Source organism: Loxodonta africana, chromosome 3 (genome assembly GCF_030014295.1).
Source record: "Loxodonta africana isolate mLoxAfr1 chromosome 3, mLoxAfr1.hap2, whole genome shotgun sequence".
NCBI lineage: Eukaryota > Metazoa > Chordata > Mammalia > Proboscidea > Elephantidae > Loxodonta > Loxodonta africana.
This window is the reverse complement of record NC_087344.1, coordinates 29549944-29573095: the sequence shown is the minus strand read 5'-3', so window position 1 is coordinate 29573095 and position 23152 is coordinate 29549944. Positions and strand designations below refer to the sequence as shown.

The 23152-nt window shown below is 39.0% G+C and overlaps 1 protein-coding gene across 1 annotated transcript; it reads left to right on the top strand.

Moving 5' to 3' along the window:
* Positions 1–10321: 10321 nt before the first annotated feature.
* On the top strand, positions 10322–12766 carry LOC135230534 (olfactory receptor 7A10-like). Its single transcript, XM_064279904.1, has one exon. It carries the CDS (start codon positions 11762–11764, stop codon positions 12764–12766), a length of 1005 nt encoding a protein of 334 aa, XP_064135974.1. The 5' UTR covers positions 10322–11761.
* The last annotated feature ends 10386 nt before the right edge of the window (positions 12767–23152 follow it).

Below are 23152 nucleotides of genomic sequence, written 5' to 3'. Positions count from 1 at the left end.
GTAAAAGATGCCAGACAAAAAAAGCCATATATTGTATGATTCTGTTTACATGAAATGTCCAGAGTAGGCACGCCCATAGAGATAGAAAGCAAATTTGTTATTGCTAAGGGCTTGGGTAAGCGGGCAATGGGGAAAGTTCTTAATGGGTACAGAGTTTCTATTTGGGGTGATGAAATCATTTGGACTGGTAGTCCTGATGGTTTCACAATATTGTTAATGTTTTGGATGCCAATACTACATGAACTGCACACTTTAAAGTGCGCAAAAAAGTGAATATCATGGTATGTGAATTTTAACACACACATACACACACACAAAAGCACATGGCATACTCAGGACACCAAAACTAGTTCTAAATGTCTGGTTGGCAATGTGGGGGAGAGATGGAGAATATTGAAAGATGAAACTGGCTTGGCAGATGGAGGCTGAATTATCAAATGCCCTTATATTTGAGACTACAGAATTGTGGCTTATTTCTAAAGTTAATGAATATCAGTCCAGTGTTTGTATAAAGGGAATTCTATGAATATGCCTGCATTGTAGAAAGATCTCTCTGGGGGCAATGAGTTGAATGTGCTAGAGGTAGGCTAGCCTCTTCTGATTAGAGAGAGAGATGATGAGAGACAGTGGAGGTTGGAACAGAGCATAGGGAAATGGATGGAAATCTCTGAGAGGCAGAATGCATGAAGAGGGAGCTAGCATTTATTGAACACCTGCTCAGAAGAGGAGAAACAGGATTCAAAACGAGGAGTGTTTTTATAGCTTAGCAGTCAGCGGTCGGTGTTGGACGTCTGTGGACACTGGCTCTGTAGCTACAAGTTGGTGAATGTGGATGTCTTCTGCAGGTCCTCAAGCCTGATATTTAAAGCACTCTTCTGCACAGGGTCAACACACCCAAGGAAGTTTGGACACACCCTGTCTCTGTCAAATGCATGGGTTTTGTCCTATTGACTTCCTCTTCTTCTTTCCTATATCTGGTTTCGTTTCTGCCATGGGGTAGGGGTGTTGTGGAGCGGGGGGGCAAGGCATCATCAGATCTCCCACTTTCCACTTGGGTGTATTAGATGGCCCTAACAGGCCTCTTCACCTCTCTGGACCTCCGTATTTATTATGCAAAATCAGGAAATGGATCTAATTCTGGGTGCCTCAACCATGGTGCTGTTGACATTTTGGGACAGTTATTTCTTTGTTGGTATGAGAGAATATTTTTTGTGCTGTGCACTGTAGGATGTTGAGCAGTGTCTTTGACCTCTAGACACTGGATTGCCTCTCCCCTTTTATGGCAGTCAAAAATGTCTCTGAGAATTTCCAGGTTTCCCCTGCAAAGCAGAATTGGCCTTGAGTGAGAACCAGTGTTCTAAATGAACTCCAAACACTTTCATACTCACTTTCGATGATTCTGGAGCCTCAGGACATGCCAAGGACACTACAACCTTCAGCCCCTTTGAGTAATAAAGAGCAGTTGCTTTGCCTTCCACAGCCCTAGGTTTACCTTTCAAGTGGTGCCCTGCTTCATCCTTCCCAGACCAGTATGGAAATGGGAGGTTTTGAAGCAGCTTCTGCCTATGATTTCAGAAGCATCCTTTGCTACGGTTTTAAGGTTCTCATAATGAAGAGTGTGAAACAACCACGAACATAAATTTCTGTTGATAATTTATATCCGTCTTATAACACAGAAAGGTAGAGAACAGCTTTTGCTATCCAGCAGATCTGAGTTAGCATCAGCACTATTATCAGGCAGTAGTTGTGTAGCCTGGGGGCTATGATCTCAGTATGCTAGGTCAAAGTGTGTTAGGTTTCTACTGCTGCTTAACAGATGATAAGACTTGGTAGCTTAAACAACACAAATTTATTTTCTTACGCTTCTGAAGACCGGATGTCTGAGGCCAGTTTCTCTTGGCTAAAAATCAAGGTGTCAGGAGGGTTGACTCCTTCTGGAAGGTGTAGGGGAGAACCTGCTACCTTGATTTTCAAGCTGTTAGAGGTTGTCTGCATTCCTTGGCTCATGACCCCTTCCTCACATCACTCCAACCTTTTGTATCTGTCATCACCTAGCCTTTTGTCTCCTTTGATCCCCTGCTTCCCTCCTATAAGGACCCTTGTGATTACATTGATCCCACCTGGATAATCGGAGACAATCTCCACCATCTCATGCCCAAGGATACTTGATAGATTCTGGTGTTTTGATAATGAGATAGGTACCACTCTTAGTAGTAAATCTTCCTAACAGAAACTCCTTTCTAGAGAGGCTTTGTGGATGCTGTCAGATCGAAGTACTGTAACCAATTTGTAAGAAAAATGCCTAAGTTTTCAAAACCTTTTGAGCATCAGTTAATTCAATGTTCTTTTCATGCCCAAGGTATAATAACTCACATAGCAGATAAATTGTCAGCAGCTATTTCATTCAAGTGTCTTATGTCTGGGACTCCCTCACAGGTATGTACCGCATGAACATACAGAGTAGTCAATGAGAATAAATTCCTAATTTCCATCTGCCTTAATTCCATCTCCTGCTTCTTGTCCACAACCACTAAGTCTTTTGTGTAGAAACTGCCTTCCAAAAACCCAGACCTCTTTCAGTCGAGTTGACTTCAACTCATGGCAACCCCATGTGTTTCAGAGTAGAACTGTACTGCATAGGGTTTTCATGGCTGTAATCTTTCAGGAAAAATCCCTAGATCTTTCTTGTGCAATGCTGCCGGATGGATTTGAACTACAAATCTCTTGGTCAGTAGCCAAGCAGAAACCATTTGTACTACCCAGGAACCTGGTAACCTCTTTAGGCTGCTGCTAATTGGAAAATTTCACATTCTTACAGCTTCTCATGCACAGCCTTGGTTTTACCCCATGATGGCCTTGATGTAAGACACAGTTCTTTTTATGTATTTTTCATAAAAAATGTCCATACAGAAAATCATTACTAATAAATGCATATTTTACTAGTGATTTAATGAAAGAGAGAGAAGAGAGTGTTTACACTCCAGTGTCTGAGATTTTTCTTGAAAATTCCCCGTTGTGGTAATTCATCTCCTAAAGCTCCCTTCTCGGTTGCCAAACTCTGGGCTTTCTTTCTACATTTTTCCCTTTTCAGACTCTCCATCTCTCATCTTATCTCATTTTATACCTTCTCCAGAGGTTCTCAGTCTTTCTTTTACAGAGGAATTTAGGGGTTTTTTCAGTATTATCCTAATTTTATATATCAATTATTTAACTGACTTAGAGTAAGTGAGAGATCATTTTTCTTTAAAGGTGAAGATTTTATTTGTGGTCAGATAAAATTAATAAAAGAAAAAGGCTCTCTGCTTATCAGGTGTTATTCCTCCTAGAAAATGAAAACACAAAAAAACCATGTTGCTGTAGAGTTGATTACACCCTGTGGAAAATCCATCCTGTCTAGAGGCAGTAGGAAATGAGAAAATGCCACGAACAATTTTTTTCCTGCTACGTGTCCATGGAAACAATTCTGAGGATGATGCAGGGCTGGGCAGCATTTTGTTCTGTTGTACATGTGGTCACTATGTTTCAGAAACAACTCAACGGCACCTAAAAAAACACATGACTTAATTTTTTAAATCCATAGAATTTTGGGGTTCCTGAAAGGTTGAAAGAGTAACATCTTCCACCATGCATTGCACTTTGCCAATTGCATTCCAAAGCAAATTGGACTACATCTGAAGCTGCCAAATTCTGTCTCTAACTGTCCTATCTTCTTAAGGTTATCAGCTTTTGAGCTTTTGCCTCAGACATTTTCAAATCTCTCCTTAATAGTTGTGTCTTTTTACAAAGCCGGGAAGAGAGGCTTCATTTTAATGGAAATCCTGAAGGTAGTTTTTCTTGAAATTACAGTTCTAGGGTTTAAGCTTTTTTCCCAGGAGACCTCTGACCTCCCAGTGGTCATAAAAAAACTCATAGAATTTTCAAATTCTGGATCCTCGAAGTATCATTTGCCACTGCTTCTAGCTTAGTTTGTTTTCCTCCTTCTGATAGTTTCTCTTCAGTGACTATTTCTGAGGCTCCTGTGTTGTGATGGATCAGTTTGTGTAGCCTCTCTTGCCATGGTCTTTTAACTGCCACCCAAGACATTGGTTGGGACTGTGCAAATAAGGTACTTGTGGCCCACCAAAGGCACTGGTCAGTTTTGCCATTCCACTAGGCTTCAAAGAGAGCTAATTCCAGAGCAGAGAGAATCTCACCACAACCAAGGAAGAACAGCGAGGAATGCAAAGCATGTCCTTTTACCCAGGAGCCCTATGCTGAGAAGCTCCTGGACCCTGGTCACAGAGAGCTGTAACAATGAAGACAGTGATATGTGGTGGCAAAGAAATGGTGGCAGGGGAGGCTGACAAGAAGGAGAGACCAGTAGGAGCATCTGGCTTGAGAGATCAGCAGGAGAGACCTGCAAGAGAGACCAACAGAAGACGGTGCAGTGGGCTTTCTGGCCCGAGAAAGCAAGCTGAGTGCCTTTGGCCTGAGGCTTACTCGTGGAATGGGGTGCCTCTGGACACTTATTGGCAGAGCTAAAAGAGGTTTGTAACACTTGCCCATGCAGAACAGAAGCCAAGGGGCCAAAGACGCATGTTGTAGCTTGGCTGGGAAGAGGCTGTCCTGATGGAAGAACTGTATCCTGAGCGTTCTGAACCTGTTACTTGCTTATAAACCCCATAAACGTGAGTACTATCTGTGAGTTCTCTGTAGTCATTTGCAATGAATTATCGAACCCAGCAAAGAAGCAGAGAGTGCTGTGGGAGGAACAGTTGGTATGAGAATTGGTAAAGACGGTGGAGAGAGGATGCATGTCTGACATCTATCTCATAACAATCAGCCTTCGGCTGTTGATCTTCATTCTCCTTCCCTTTTTGAAGTTAGAGGAGGTCAGATGCCGTTTCCTCATTGTTTTCAGAGCTCCCTTGCCACTATTTTCTCTGGTATTATTATTAGACTCATGGTCAATGAAGTTTTTAGAAAAGGACCATAGGAAAATATCTAGAGTTTATTTAAGTCACTGTCACCCCCATCATTTCTAATAGTCAGTAAAGCAGGAAATAGAAGGGATAAGTCATTGTACCTGAAGTCACACACATAGGGAGTAACAAACCCACATCTGTTTGTTATTTTTATTTCTGCTCTCTGCATTCTGTCTCTCTGATCTTTTTTCTCCTTTTCACTTTACTGTCTGACATTTTTCTTTGTTCTCTTATCCCATCATGAAATACATTATTTGAATTTTTTAAGCAACTTGTGATATTAATGATTAATGACTGAACTACCTGGTAGAGTAAAAAAAAAAAAAAATCCCCATTTATTTTTTGAAACTGATTTCTATTTTATAAATGTTTGTTGTCAGAGGTTAGGAAAATGTGGAGATATATACCATTGAAAAGTCACACCAAAGATCAACATTGGAAGATAACATTTCATTCACTAGTGATGTAGCACCATACTAAGTGCGTGTGTATACATTTGTTATCTTTTGTTTTTCTCAACCTTATGCTGAGAAGTGATGGAGTCCATATCTAACCAACATCTGTATGACTATAAAAATTTTGAAAGTCATTAAAATCTTCAAAACTCTTTGACAGTTTTACAGGACAAAATATTTTCTGAGCTGTGACTTTTAAATATGATCTTGAGCTATACTGCATAGGAGTAAGACAAATTTCATCTTCCTTTGTCTATAAACAATATTCTCACATATTTTTCTAAGTAGATACTTTCTTATTTTTGTGCTTTAACTAAAAGTTTATAGTTCAAGTAAGTTTCTCCTACAAGGGTTTACACACACATTGTGATGTAACCCTAGGTGCTCTCTATAATGTGATTGCACATTCCTCCTTTCCACCCTGCTATTCCCATGTCCATTTAACCAGCTCCCAGCCCTTTCTGCCTTCTCATCTCACCTCTGGACAGGAGCTGCCCATTTAGTCTCCTGTATCTACTTGAGGTAAGGAACACATTCTTCACAAGTATCATTTTATGTCTTATAGCCCAGTCTAATCTTTGTCTGAAGATTTGGCTTCAGGAATGGCTTTAGTTTTGGGATAATAGAGTGTTGCAGGGCCATGCCTCCTGGGGCCCTCCAGTCTCAGTCAGACCATTAAGTGCAGTCTTTTTACTAGAATTTGAGTTCTGTACCCCACTTTTCTCTTGCTCCGTCAGAGACTTTCATCTTGTTCCCTGTCATTGGTGGTAGATGGGCACCATCAAGTTCTTCTAATCTCCTTTCTGTCTCTTGGGCTCATATTTTCCATATGTCCTTGGTGTTCTCCATTCTCCTTTGTTTCAGGTGGGTTGGGACCAACTGATGCATCCTAGGTGGCTGTTTGTCAGCTTCCAAGGACTCAGATGCCACTCACAAAAGTGGGATGCAGAACATTTCCTTAACAGGCTTTGTCATGCCGGTTGACCTAGATGTCCTTCAAAATCATGGTCTACACACCTCCATTCCTGCCACTCTGTTCCTCAAAGTGTTTGTTGGTATTTAGGAAACTTCTTAGCTTTTGCAGACACTTTCTTTAGGTGATGAAGATGTGGTATTTTATATCTACACCAACATCACCCTAAGTGTAAAACATTTAGAAACATGTGCATTAAAATCAGGAACAAATATTGTGTTTTTATGTTCAACTTTATTTTAGTTCCTGAAATCATATAAGACATTAAGGTAAAGTAAGGATAACAAAAAACAAATAATCAAGATTACGTTGAACGATAGTATTATTAAATACTTATATAAAGCTTACAGCTGATACTTACATAAGACTTCTATTCATAGACACTGTTCCAAGTGGTTTACATATGTAACTCATTTATCATTCTCAAAAACAGCATAAGTGCTAAAATGATCTCAATTTTACAACTGAAAAAAAAAAACAAAACAAGGAAAAGAAAAACAAGCAGAGAGAGTTTAAGTAGCTGTTCTGAGGTCCCATAGATAATAAGTGGCAGAGTTTGGCTTCAAAACCCTGTAGTGTGACTGCAGACTTGCCACTCTCAACCAGTATGTCCATCATCCCCTCCAGAGGGTCGGTCTCTGAGTTTCTGGTTGGAAGTGGAAAGCTACCAGGGTCTGAGGCAGCTTTTCTCTCCATTATTCCCATACTGTGCAGTGTGTTGCTTGTCTAAGCTCCTTTCTGTGTGTCTAACATAAATTATTCTTTCCTCTCATTCTAAAAAATATTTTTTCTATGCTTCTCCATGCCTTTGGCAGAATATGAACCCCACAAAGAGAATTTCAATGTCCCACTTAACTAATTGTATTCTCAAAGTTTCGATTCCAAATTCCATGCGTAGGGGGGACAAAGATGGTGTAATAAGCTCATTGGGCTCTCTTCTGTCATGTCTTGTCCTGACCAAATTGCTTTGACAGTACAAAATTGACTGCAGGGGCCCATTATAGTATCTGTGAGACAGAGCCCATGTCTTAGAAGAGGGGAAGGTATCCTCTGGACAGATATCCCAAAGGTGCCTTTTCAATTTAGACATCAGAATTAAATGCAGCTGATGAAAACCATAAGAAAGGAAATTTCAGCTCTTGGAAGGGTAATGTATTATCATAGTTAAACAGAATGTAAAAGGGAAAACACTTGAAATGAAAGACTTACTATCCCCAGAGGCACCCACTGTCAGATCAGTGTTTCTGAAACTGTAACTGTATATGAATCACCTAGTGTAGTGGGGTGAATTGTGTTCCCCCAAAATGTATGTCCTGCTGGAGCCTCAGAATGTGATCTTGTTAAAAACTAGAGTCTTTGCAAAGGTAGTTAATTACATAGGGATCTCGACATGAAATAATTTAGGACTTAGGGTTGGCTCTAAATACAATTTTTTTTTACTAAATACAATCGCTGATGTCTTTATGAGAAGAAAGTAAGACACAGAGACACAGAGAGAAGAAAGCCACGTGAAGATGAGGCAGAGGTTGGAGTGGTGTGTCTACAAGTCAAGGAACACCAAGGATTTCTGGCAGCCACCAGAAGCTAAGAGAGTGCCTTCAGAAAGAAACAGTAGGGCTGATGATAGCTTGATTTTGAACTTCTGGCCTCCTGAACTGTGAGAGACTAAATCTCTGTTATTTTAAGCTACCTAGTTTTTGTTAATTTGTTACCTAGGAAAACTTACCTAGTCAATTTGGCATCCTTAGGAAACTAATCCCCCATGTGTCTGTCAGTTTGCCTTACTGTGGGGGCTTGCATGTTGCTGTGATGCTGGAAGTTATGCCAACGGTATTCAGATACCAGCAGGGTCACCCGCGGAGGACAGGTTTCAGCTGAGCTTCTAGACTAAGACAGACTAGGAAGAAGGACCCGGTGGCTTACTTCTGAAAAGCATTAGTCAGTGAAAACCTTATGAATAGCAGTGGAACATTGTCTAATATAGTGCTGGAAGATGAGCCCCCCAGGTTGGAAGGCATGCAAAAGATGACCGGGGAAGAGCTGCCTCCTCAAAGTAGAGTCTAAGTGAACGACGTGGAAAGAGTAAAGCTTTTGGGAACTTCATTCGCTGATGTGGCATGACTCAAAATGAGAAGAAACAGCTGAAAACATCCATTAATAATCAGAAACTAGAATATGAGAAGTATGAATCTAGGAAAATTCAAAATCATCAAAAATGAAATGGAATGCATAAACATTTATCTCCTGGGCATTAGTGATCTGAAATGGACTGCTATTGGCCATTTTGAATCAGAGAATCATATAGTCTACTACACTGGGAATGACAACTTGAAAAGGAATGGTGGTGCATTCATCGTCAAAAAGAATGTTTCAAGATCTATCCTGAGGTAAAACGCTGTCAGTGATAGGATAATATCGATATGCCTACAAGGAAGACCAGTTAATACAACTATTATTCAAATTTATGCACCAACTCCTAGGGCCGAAGATGAAGAAATAGAAGATTTTCATCAGCTGCTACAGTCTGAAATTGATCTAACTTGCAATCAAGATGCATTGATAATTACTGGCGATTGGAATGTGAAAGTTGGAAATAAAGAAGAAGGATCAATATTTGGAAAATATGGCCTTGCCGGAGATTGAATGATAGAATTTTGCAAGACCAACGACTTCTTCATTGCAAATACCTTCTTTCACCAACATAAATGGTGACTATACACATGGACCTGGCCAGATGGAACACACAGAAATCACATTGACTACATCTGTGGTAAGACACACTGGAAAAGCTCAATATCATCAGTCAGAACAAGGCCAGGGGCCAACTGTGGAACAAAACATCAATTGCTCATAATCAAGTTCAAGCTGAAACTGAAGAAAATCACAGCAAGTCCACGAAAGCCAAAGTATGACCTTGAGTGCATTCCACCTGAATTTAGAGACCATCTGAAGAACTGATTTAACGCACTGACCACTAGTGACTGAAGACCAGACGAGTTGTGCAATGACATCAAGGTCACCTGACATGAAGAAGCAAGAGGTCATTGAAAAGATAGGAAAGAAAGAAAAGACCAAGGTGGATGTCAAAAGAGACTCTGAAACTTGCTCTCGACCTCGAGCAGCTAAAGGAAAAACAAGAATTGATGAAGTAAAGGAACTGAACAGAAGACTTCAAAGGGCGGCTCGAGAAGACAAAGTAAAGTATTATAATGACATGTGCAAAGAGCTGGAGATGGAAAACCAAAAGGGAAGAACATACTCGGCATTTTTCAAGCTGGAAGAACTGAAGAAAAAATTCAAGCCTCGAGTTGCAATAGTGAAGGATTCCATGGGGAAACTATTAAACGACGCAGGAAGCATCAAAAGAAGATGGAAGGAATACACAGAGTCATTATACCTAAAAGAATTAGTCAATGTTCAACTATTTCAAGAGGTGGCATATGATCAGGAACCGATGGTACTGAAGGAAGAAGTCCAAGCTGCTCTGAAGGCGTTGGTGAAAAACAAGGCTCTGGAAATCGATGGAATAGCAATTGAGATGTTTCAAGAAACAGATGCAGTCCTGGAGATGCTCACTCGTCTATGCCAAGAAATATGGAAGACAGCTTCCTGGCCAACTGACTGGAAGAGATCCATATTTATGCCTATTCCCAAGAAAGGTGATCCAGCCGAACGTGGAAATTATAGAACAATGTCATTAATATCACATGCAAGCAAAATTTTGATGAAGATCGCTAAAAAACAGCTGCAGCAGTATATTGACAGGGGACTGCCAGAAATCCAGGCTGGTTTCAGAAGAGGACATGGAACCAGGGATATCATTGCTGATGTCAGTTGGATCCTGGCTGTAAGCAGAGAATATCAGAATAATGTTTATCTGTGTTTTATTGACTATGCAAGGGCATTTGACTGTGTGGATCATAAGAAACTATGGATAACATTGAGAAAAATTGGAATTCTAGAACACTTAATTGTGCTCATGAGGAACCTTTACATAGACAAAAGACGGTTGTTCGGACAGAACAAGGGAATACTGCATGGTTTAAGTCAGGAAAGGTGTGAGTCAGGATTGTATTCTTTCACCATACCTATTCAATCTGTACGCTGAGCAAATAATCTGAGAAGCTGGACTATATGAAGAAGAATGGGGCATCAGGATTGGAGAAAGACTCATTATCAACCTGCGTTATGCAGATGACACAACTTTGCTTGCTGAAAGTGAAGAGGACTTGAAGCGCTTACTAATGAATATCAAAGACCACAGCCTTCAGTGTGGATTACACCCCAACATAAAGAAAACAAAAATCCTCACAACTGGCCCAATGAGCAACATCATGATAAATGGAGAAAAGAGTGAAGATGTCAAGGATTTGATTTGACTTGGATCCACAATCAACAGCCATCTAACACCAGTCAAGAAATCAAAAGATGCATTGCCTTGGGTAACTCTGCTGCAAAGGACCTCTTTAAAGTGTTGAAGAGCAAAGATCTCACCTTGAAGACTAAGGTGTGCCTGACCCGAGCCATGGTATTTTTAATCACATCATATGCATGTGAAAGCTGGACAATGAATAAGGAAGACCGAAGAAGAATTGACGCCTTTGAATTGTGATGTTGGCAAAGAATACTGAATATACCATGGACTGCAAAAAGAACGAAGAAATCTGTCTTAGAAGAAGAACAACCAGAATGCTCCCTAGAAGCAAGGATGGCGAGACTGCATCTTACATACTTTGCACATGTTGTCAGGAGGGATCAATCCCTGGAGAAGGACATCATGCTTGGCAGAGTACAGGGTCAGCTGCAAAGAGGAAGACCCTGAACGAGGTGGATTGACACAGTGGCTTCAACAATGAGCTCAAGCATAACAATGATTGTAAGGATGGCTCAGGGCTGGGCAGTGTTTCCTTCTGTCCTGGATAGGGTCGATATGAGTCAGAGTGGACTCCATGGCACCTAAGAACAACACAACAGGAAATTAATACACCTGGAAACTTGTTAAAATGCAGATTCTGGTTCAGTAGAGGCAGTCTACTGAGCCTGCATGTCTAACAAGCTTCCAGGTGAGGCTGATGCTGCTACTCATGGATCACACTCTGAGGAGCAAGGAACTAGATGATTCTATCTCAAAGATATGTATGTAGAAAGAGTGGTGCTTGTTATGGTAGTTATCATTAGGGATTAGTTTGCTAACTTGGAAGGATGGACAGAGGTGGAAAGAATGACTGCATTTTTAATCCTTTGACTATTCAGCTGAACCTAATCTATTGCCAAAATACAGGCTTTTATTTATTGTATGTGTCAAATACAATACTTGTATTTATGTTTATTCATTAAAAATTTAAAATCTGTAGTAGTGCTGCTGGTTGATGATGTGTATTCTTTTTGTAATGTATTACTCTTCTTTTCACTTTCTTGACAGTCACGCCAGCTACATGGAACCAGGAAACCACACAGAGGTTTTAGAATTTATTCTCCTTGGACTCTCAGAAGTGGAAGAACTGCAATCCCTTCTTCTTGGGCTGTTCCTGTCCATGTACTTGGTCACATTTATTGGGAACCTTCTCATCATCTTGGCCACCATCACTAGCTCCCATCTCCACACTCCCATGTACTTTTTCCTTGCCAACTTTTCCTTTGTAGATATATGTTTCACCTCCACCACTATCCCAAAGATGCTGCTGAATATCCACACCCATAACAAAACCATCACCTATCAAGGCTGCCTTTCCCAAATGTATTTTTTCATCCTTTTTGCAGAGTTAGATAGTTTTCTCCTTTCTATAATGGCCTATGACCGGTTTGTGGCCATCTGTTACCCACTGCACTATACAGTTATCATGAATCCCAGACTCTGTGTCTTGCTGCTTCTGTTGTCCTGGATATTGAGTGGTCTGGACTCTCTGGTACATGGTTTGTTATTGTTGCAACTGTCTTTCTGTACTAACTTGGAAATTCCCCACTTCTTCTGTGAAATCAATCAGGTTATCCAACTTGCCTGTTCTGATACCCTCCTCAGTGTCATAGAGATGTATTTTACAACTGTGGTAGTAGCCATTATTCCCCTCACTGGTATCATATTTTCGTATTCTCGGATTGTCTCTTCCATACTGAGAATTACATCAGCAAGGGGGAAATATGAGGCATTTTCCACTTGTGGGTCTCACCTTTCAGTTGTGTCTTTGTTTTATGGTACAGGCCTTGGGGTGTACCTCAGTTCTGCCACTACCCAAAATTCCAGGGCCAGTGCAATAGCCTCAGGGATGTACACCATAGTCACACCCATGCTGAATCCCTTTATCTACAGCTTGAGGAACAAGGACATAAAAGGGGCATTGAAAAGTCTTGTTGGGATTGTCATTTTAAATGAGTGACAAAAATGTTTGTCTTGCGGCTGGACAAGAAGAATCCATGAGTATCCAGGAACCAGATTGGCATTCTGAAATTCTGATGTTTTTTTTTTTTTGTTGTTGTTGTTGTTGACATCTCTCTGACTTTCCTGACATTTAGGACATTTTATGATTTTACTTTTCTAAAAGTAATTTCCAATTTTGGAACAGAACTAATTCGAGAGTATCTACTTGTTTCAAGTGGTGATGGTTTTTTCTAAAAACATGTTATCTTTAACTTCATTTTCTCTTTCATGGCAAAATTAGGATTCGATATAAAAAATAAAGACTTGGAGCTCAATTTTTTGTTCTTGGCTTGCTGTTTATTACAATGCTTAGATTTTTTGTGTTAGGCTTGAGCCAGCTTTTTATGTCTGTGTTCTCACTGAAGTCATTTTCATAATTCAGACCCTAATATGTGTAATTATCTTATAAGTTGCTTGAGACATTTTAGTTTCCTCACTGAGAGCTTTTTCTCTTACTCATTGGTGCCTAATATGACACTTAATAGCTTAAATTATTTAAAATTTAAAGGTAATAAAAATAACAGAAATTTCATAGCAGGCAGTTAAAGAACTGCACTGAGGAAAAGTTATAGGTTTAAGTATTAATATTAGAATAGGAGAAAGATCTAAATCGATGATCTAAGCTTCTACCTTAAGAAATTTGGAACAAATTATAACATGAGCTCAAAGCAGGTAAAAGGGAAGAAATAGTAAATATAAGGGAATAAATCAATGATAAACGAAAAAAATAATAAAAATCCTTAATTAGATTCCTTGAAAATACTAATAATTGAACAAATGCCTAGAAAGAAGGATCAAGTAAAAAACGGGAAAAGCACAAATTAGTAGTATCAATTAGGCCATTACAAAGCTCGCACATGAAAATAACAGTAAGAAATTAGTATAAACAATATTATGCCAAAAAGTTGACACCTTATATGAAATAGACACATTTCTTTAATAACAAAACCTAGTAAAACTCAAGAAAAAATAGGAACTCTGCATAGCTGTGGACTTGTTTGTTAAATTGCATTTGTAATCCCAAACTTTTCCATGAAGAAAACTCCAGGACCAGATGGTTTTACTGATGAAGTCTATCAAACATGTAAGGCAAAAATAATGGTAATCTTATGCAAACCCTTTCCAAAACTAGAGAAGGAAAAAACTCTTCTCATTTTCTAAGACGAGCAAAACCTTGACACACACACACACACACACACACACACGGATATTATGCAAAAAAAAAACTTATTGATCAATATCACTAATCAACATATATGCAACGAATCTCAACAAAATTTTGAGAACTGAAATCAGAAATACATAAAGGTTAAGTTGACTAAATATTTCAAAATCAAGGTAACCCATCTTATCAACAGGCCAAAAAAGAAAGTCATAGGATCACTTCAATACATGCAGAAAAAGCATTTCACAAAATTCAACATCCAAAATTCAACTGTCAGCCAACTAAGAATAGAAAGGAAATTCCTCAGCTTTATCAATAGCATCTACATCATATTTAATGCCGGAAGACTGAATATTTTCTACCTAAAAGCAGAAGCAAGGAAAGAAATAAATCTCTGCTCTCATAACTTCTTTTCAACATTGTATTGGAGGTACGATAAAATAAAGGTATAAAGAGTTGAAAGGAAGAAATAAAACTATTTGCAGACAACATCATTGTATACACGGAAAGTCTAAAGCACTGTATAAAAATAATTTTGGAACTTAGTACATAAATTTAGCAAGGTTGCAGGGCACAAGGTTAATATACAAAAATATGTTTGTATATTCTGGTAACAAAGTGAAAATTTAAATTTAAAAACAGCACTTCCCATAACATGAAAATACATAGGAATAAATATTTAAAATGCATACAAGACCTTTACACTAAAAACTATAAAATATTTCTGAGACAAATTTATGAAGACTGAAATATAAAGAAATATATACCAGGTCCATGACTTGGAAGATGTAATATTGTTAGGATGTCCGTTCTCCCCCAGAATATCTCATCATATTCAATACAATGTCAAACCAAATTCTGACAGGCATCTTCTCTGATAACAAAAATACAAAGTAGAAATCAATACACGAATAGTAGTGAAAGACATCTAATACGTGGAATCTAAATAACACTGTGCTTAAAAACTACTGGGTAATAGAATAAATCGAAAAGGAAATTAAAAAAATCCTTGGAATCAAATGAGAATGAAAACATGACATAACAAAGCCAATGAGACTGAAAAAACAATGCTCAGAGGTCTATTTATAGTAATAAATGCACAATTCAAAAAAGAAGAAAGGACAAAACTCAAGACATTAAGCCAACAAATGGAACAATTAGAAAGGGAGCAGCAAAAGAAGCCTGCAGTTGCCAGAAGAAAGAAAATAATACAAATTAGAGCAGAAATAACTGAAACAGAGAACAGTAAAACAGTAGAAAGAATCAACAAGACTAAAAGCTGGGTTTTTGAAAGGATTAATAAAATTTTCAAACCACTGGCCAAAGTGACAAAAGAGAAACGGGAGAAGGTGCAGATAACACAAATAAGAATTGAGATGGGTGACGTCACTACAGAACATACTGAAATAAAAAGGATCACAACAGAATACTAGGAAAAATTCTATCCCAACAAATTTGAAAACCTAGAAGACATGAACAAATTTCTAGAAACATACCACATACCTAAACTAACATAGAGCAAGGTAGAAAATTTGAAAAGACCTGCAACAAATGAATGAACTGAAGGGGTAAAAAAAATACCCTCCCAACCAAAAAAAAAAAAAAAAGAAAAAGCCTTGTTTCAGATGGCTTCACTGGTGAATTCTACCAAACATTCAGAGAAGAGTTGACACAAGTTTTACTCAAACTATTCCAGAACATAGAAAAGGAATAGTCTTCACTTCATTCTATGAAGCCAGCATAACCTTAATACCAAAGCTAGGGAAGGACACCACTAAAAAAGAAAACTGTAGTCCAATATCCCTCATTAACATAAAACCAAAAACCAAACCCAGTGCCATCGAGTCGATTCTAACTCATAGTGACCCTATAGGACAGAGTAGAAGTGCCCCGCAGAGTTTCCAAGGTGTGTCTGGCAGATTTGAACTGCAGACCCTTTGGTTAGCAGCCATAGCACTTAATCACTACGACACCAGGGCTTCCCTCATTAATAAATATATAGATCTAAAAATGATCAAAAAAAAAAAAAAAGCCCATAAAATACAACAGCATATTAAAAAAATAACACATCATGACTAAGTGGGAGTCATACTAGGCATGCAAGGTTGCTTCAACATTAGAAAAGCAATCAATTTCATCCACTGTATAAAAAAAAAGGAAAAGAATCACATGAATCACACAACCATATCAATCGATGCAGAAAAGATATTTGGTAAACTCCATCACCCATTCCTGATAAAACATCTAACAAAATAGGAATAAAAAAAAAAAATGGAAGGGAAATTTCTCAACGTAATAGAGAGAATTATACAAAACCAATGGCCAATATTATGCTCAGTGGAGAGAATTTGAAAATATTTCCCTGAGAACCGGAACCAGGCAATGATGCCTTTTATAACCATTGTTATTCAACATTGTATTGGAAGTCTTCGCAAGAGTAATAAGACAAAAAAAGGAAATAAAGGGCATCCACATTGGTGATGAAGAAATAAAATTATCCCTATTTGCAGATGATATGATCCTATGCATAGAAAATTCTAAGGATTTCATTAGAAAGCTATTGGAACTAATAGAAGCATTCAGCAAAGTGGCAAGGTACAAGAGTAACATACAAAAACTAGTTGGCTTCCACTCCATCAACAAAGAGAATTGTGAAAAGGAAATCAGGAGAACAATACCGTTTACAATAGGCCCTCAAAAGATAAAATATTTAGGAATAAATCTCACCAGGGACATAAAAGACTTATACAAAGAAAACAAAAAAACACTACTGCAGGAAACCAAAAGACCTCTACATAAATGGAAAAACATACCATGGTCTTGGATAGGAAGACTTCTGGTTGTTGTTAGGTACCGTCGAGTTGGTTCCGACTCATAGCGATCCTATGCACAACAGAACTAAACACTGCCTGGTCCTGCGCCATTCTTACAACCGTTGTTACGCTTGAGCTCATTGTTCCAGCCACTGTGTCAATCCACCTCGCTGAGGGTCTTCCTCTTTTCAGCTGACCCTGTACTCTGCCAAGCATGATGTCCTTCTACAGGGACTGAACCCTCCTGACAACGTGTCCAAAGTATGTAAGATGCAGTCTCACCACCCTTGCCTCTAAGGAGCATTCTGGCCACACTTCTTCCAAGACAGATTTGTTCGTTCTTTGGCAGTGCATGGTATATTCAATATTCTTCGCCAACACCACAATTCAAAGGCATTGACTCTTCTTTGGTCTTCCTTATGCATTGTCCAGCTTTCACATGCATATGATGTGATTGAAAATACCATGGCTTGGGTCAGGTGCACCTTAGCCTTCAGGGTGACGTCTTTGCCCTTCAACACATTAAAGAAGCCCTTTGCAGCAGATTTACCCAAAGCAATGTGTCTTTTGATTTCTTGACTGCTGCTTCCATGGCTGTTGATTGTGGATCCAAGAAAAACGAAATCCTTGATAACTTCACTCTTTTCTCCGTTTATCATGATGTTGCTCATTGGCCCAGTTGTGAGGATTCTTGTTTTCTTTATGCTGAGGTGCAATCCATACTGAAGGCTATGGTCTTTGATCTTCATTAGTAAGTTCTTCAAGTCCTCTTCACTGAAGTCCTAGAAGGGTTGAAACTAATATTATGATGATAGAAGTCAGTTCAGTGTTTGCCTAGGCCAAGGTGGAGGAGGGAATGTATTGTCAGCAAATGGGCAAGAAACTTTCTAGAGCAATGTGGTGCTGGAAATCAGATCAGTGGCTCCCTGGGCCAAGGTTGAAAAGTGAATATATGAGTGCAAATGGGCATGAAGGAACTTTCTGAGGAGATGGAAATGTTCTGTTTTTCTTGGGCTGCACACCTTTGTTAAAACACTGATTCAAAAGTATTCGTGCAAGATCCCGATCCAAGGTGACCAGTGAAAATAACAGACATCCTGAAAGACTTTCAGGTCTTTCAGGATGTCTGTTATTTTCTCTTCAACCACTTTTACTAAGGTAGCCTTTGTTTACTCTTGATGCCCACTTCACAAGTACAGGGTGGAAGCAATCATGGTGATATAGCACTTAATGGGTACTGATTTAACATTAAAAAAGTAACTTTCTGGAAGATTTGAACCTCCACCTACCTGCAGTCCTGAGACCTCCAGAAATTTAAATTAAAGAAGCCAGAGTCTTTTTCATTAAATTACAGGTTAATGGTTTTGTTATCATTTGCTCTTGGAACAGGAAAGAAAATTCAATTAGCAACTTTGGGTGAGAGAAGAAAAAATCTGCTGGCCGACTTATTTTTGAATTTGTGAATAAGAAAACGTCTCTTGAAACACAAGAAAAAATGTATTTTAAATAAAAATTTGATTCCACAATATACACAATATCCCCCTTTCTGATCATGATTCATTTAAAATCTTTGATCACTAAGTGTTGGACAGGCACCAATCTAGGTTTCCTTGGGTCTCATGGGTAATGCTAAATGGGGTACCTTTTTGTGAAACATGTTATTTCTGTTGATTCCTTAGCTGCTTCTGTTTGTTGTTCTTCCAGTCTGATGGAAGATTTTTACCAATGTCTGCAGTCTGATATTGATCAAACATGCAATCAAGATGCATTGGTAATACTGGCAATTGAAATTCGGAAGTTGGAAACAAAGTGGAAGGATTGACAGTTGGAAAATATGGCCTTGGCAATAGAAACTATGCCAGAGATCATATGATAGAACTTTGCAAAAGCAAAGATGTTTTCATTGCAAATACCTTTTTTACAACAACATAAATGGAACTATGCTTGTGGTCCTCGCCAGATGGAACACAAAGAAATCAAATAGACTGCATCTGTGGAAAGAGACAATGGAAAGGCTGCATATCATCAGTCAGAATAAGGCCAGGGTTCGACTGTGGAACAGACCATTAATTTCTCATAAGCAAGTTCAAGCCGAAGTTGAGAAAAATTAGAACAAGTCCACAATATGACCTTGAATATATATATCCCACCTGAAATTAGAGATCACTTCAAGAATGGGTTTGACGCATTGAACACTAATGACTGAAGACGGAGTGAGTTGTGAAAGGCCATCAAGGACATCAAAGACAAAAAAAGAAAGAGGTCATTAATAAGGCAAGAATGAAAAAAAAGATCAAAATTGATGTCAGAAGAGAGTCTGAATGTTGCTCCTGAATGCAGAGAAGCTGAAACGAACAGAAGAAATGATGAAGTAAAAGAGCTGAACAGAAGATTTCAAAGGGTGGCTCAAGAAGACAAAGTAAAGTATCATAATGAAATGTCCAATGACCCGGAGACAGAAATCCAAAAGTGAAGAACATGCTTGGCATTTCTCAAAGTGAAAAATGTGAAGAGAAAATTCAAGCCGTTAGTTGCAATAATGAAGGATTCTACAGGTAAAATATTAAATAACACAGAAGCATCAAAAGAAGATGGAAGAAATACAGAGATTCATTGTATCAAAAAGAATTAGTCAATGTTCAACCATTTCAGAAGGTAGCATATGATCAAGAACCAATAGTAGTGAAGGAAGAGATCCAAGATGCACTGAAGGCGTTGAAGAAAAACAAGACTCCAGGAATTGACAGAATACCAAGTGAGATGTTTCAACAAACGGATGCAGCGTTGAAAGTGTTCACTCATCTATGTCAAGAAATTTAGAAGATAGCTACCTGACAAGTCCACTGGAAGTGATCCATATTTATGCCTATTCATAGAAAGGGGATCCCAACAAATGCGGAAATTATGAAACAATATCATTTATATCACACACAAGTAAAATTTTGCTGAAGTTCATTCAAAAGTGGCTGCAGCAGTACATAGACAAGGAACTCCCAGAAAAAAGATGGATTCAGAAGAGGACATTGAACCAGGGATATCACTGCTGATGTCAAATGTGTCCTGGCTGAAAGTAGAGAATACCAAGAAGATGTTTACTTGTGAATTTTATTGACTATGCAAAGGTGTTCGACTATGTGGATCCTAACACATTATGGATAATATTCTGAAAAATGGGAATCCCAGAACACTTAATTGTGCTCATGAGGAACCTGTACATAGACCACGAGGCAGTCTTTTGAACAGAACAAGGGATACTGCTTGGTTTAAAGTCAGGAAAGGTGTACATCAGGGTTGTATCATTTCACCATATTTATTCAACTTGTATGATGAGTAAATAGTCCGAGACGCTGGACTGTATGAAGAACAGGGCATCAGGTTTGGAGGAAGACTCACTAACAAAGTGCATTATGCAAGGTGATACAACCTTGCCTGTTGAAATTGAGGATGACTTGAAGCACTTACTGGTGAAGATCAAAGACTAGAGCCTTCAGTATGGATTACACCTCAACATAAAGAAAACAAAAATCCTCACAAACTGGACACATAAGCAACACCACGATAAACAGAGAAAAGATTGAAGTTGTCAAGGATGTCATTTTACTTGGATCCACAATCAACACCATTGGAAGCATCAGTCAAGAAATCAAGAGACACATCGCATTGGGCAAATCTGTTTTTAAAGACATTTTTAAGGTGTTAAAAAAAAAAAAACAAAGTTGTCACTTTAAGGACTAAGGTGCTCCTGACCCAAGCCATGGTGTTTTCAACCACTTCCTGGACAGTGAATAAGGAAGACCAAAAAAGAATTGATGCCTTTGAGTTGTGGCATTGGTGAAGAATGTTGACTATGCCATGGACTCCAAAGGAATGGAAAAAGCTGTCTGGGAGGAAGTACAGCCAGAATGCTCCTTAGAAGCAAGGATGACGAGACTTCACCTCACACACTTTGGACATGTTTTCTGGAGTGACCAATCCTGGAGAAGGACATCTTTCTCGGTAAAGTTGAGGATCAGTAAAAAAGAGAAAAACCCTCAATGAGCTGGATTGACACAGTGGCTGCAACAATGGGCTCGAGCATAACAATGAATATGAGGATGGCCCAGAATTGGGTAGTGTTTTGTTCTGTTGTACATAGGGTCACTATGAGTGGGAATGGACTCCACAGCACCTAGCAACAATAACAACAATAATGAGGGAGAAAGGAGTGGGAATGAATATTTGATCTAGAAATATGGCTTTCACACTAAATGAACATCTTCCAGCCCCTCTCTTCATGCAGCTAAAATCCATTTGTTCTTCCTGTCTTGGCTCAAATGATATCTTTTTAAAAAGTTCTCCCTCTCCTCTTCTACCAAGGCTAGGTCAGATACTCCAATTATTTTCTTTCAAATCACTCGGTATTTTTCATTCAATGTAACATTCACACAGCACTTTTATTTTTTAAGAAAATAATTGATGAAATCAACATAACTCTTTGCTCTGAATATTTACCAGTTCACTATATGACATTGATTTGATAGTTCAAGTTGACTTTCTGAGTGACATAGAGATTCCTGACAGCAAGTAACACCCACAAAAACCCATTTTATTTAAGTTGCAGGTCTCGTTTACCAACGAGTCTCATGATAGGCTGGTAACATTCATCTGTTCCCCTTTGGACTGAAAACTGGAAGGGCGATGATAAGATTCTGACTTTGCAGTGATGCTGTGGAGGTAAAGACATTGCGGAGGCTGTGCCTGTAAGCCAGCCAAAAGTAAATGAGAACGGAAGTCTTGTTAAGCAATTGGGTTGTTCTCTGAGGGCCTGGATTCTGTAGGGCCATTTTCACATTAGTGAGTAAAATCTTGGGAATTCAACAAATCCTGCCTCATCTTCCCCCTCCACACACCTCCCCTCCCAGGAGTTAAACACCTAAAGATACAGAGGTCTTCCTTTATACCCCGCTGCGTCGAGATCACATCTCAGGAAGGGAGCCTGATTTGACATAGGAGGCACATATCCAGCTCCAAAGCTACTCCTAAGGGCCATGACTGGCAAAATTGATTCTATTTTGTTCCTTAGCTTCTATGGAAGGATAGTCCTCAGAGGATAGCGTGACAATAGAGTAATTTATCTCATGAGGCGCAGTAATAATTCAGTCTTGGAAGCCTCAGATATTATAAGGGCTTCTTTTTATTGTGTATCTACTCCAGTTTGGTTTAAGTAATGATAGATTAGGAGGAAACACAACTGTGTCTTCCAGAGATCTTATGAACCACTTGGTCTCCCTGCCCATCCTGGGGGCAGAGCTTTCATCTTTCATGATTTTTCAGGGGAGAACCAGAGCCAGTGAAAGCCAACCCCTTAGTCATAACATCTGGGGGATCCGGAGCATTATTGTAAGTGCAGAGAGAATGCTTTGTGGAGGAAGGGCCCCTTTTAACCTTGTTACCTTCTGAGGCTCCTGACATGGATGAAAAGGTAAAAGTTGAACAGTATCAAGTCCTTCCAGTTTTAATTCCCTAGCCTTAGCATTGGCTGCAGCCTGCTCTTTCTTAGTATGAGTCCTCTGGGTTTAGTTTATAATTCACCACAGTGGCTGTTCTTTTCATTCTTCATTTTCCCTTTCTCTCTCTCTGATGCACCTCGTGCAGCATTCCCTTTAGTTACTCCTCTCTTCCATCATGGCACTTTCTGTTCATATTTATTGGTGATTGAGTGCAGAAAAGATTCTTCTGCTCTTTTTCATGGGGGTTAAGAGAGTATAGAGATGAGAAAATAGACATGAAAGGCTACATATTATATGATTCTATTTATATTAAATGTCTAGAGTAGGCCCATCCATAGAGATAGAAAGCAGGTTTGGAATTGTTAAGGGATTGGGTAAGAGGGCAATGGGGAGAGTTCTTAAGGGGTACGGAGTTTCTATTTGGGGTGATGTAAATGATTCGGGACTAGTAGTTATGACAGCTTCACAATATTGTGAATGTTCTAGATGCCAATAGTAAATGAATTGCATACTTCCAATTGTGTAAAACAGTAAATTTCATGGTATGTGAATTTTAACACACACGCACATACACACACCCAGAAGTGCATGGTGCACTTAGGACACTAAAACTAGTTCTAAATTTCTGGAAGACAATGTGGGGGAGAGAAGGAGAATATGGAAAGATGAAACTGGCTTGGTAGATGGGGGCCAAACTATCAAATTTCAAAAATTATTATATTTTCTATATCAAATTATTACATTTGAGACTACAGAATTGTGGTTTATTTCTGAAGTTAATGAGTATCAGTCCAGTGTTTAAGAAAGGGAATTCTATGAGCATGATTGCCTTGTAGAAATATCTCTCTGGGGACATTGAGTAGAATGTGCTGGAAGCA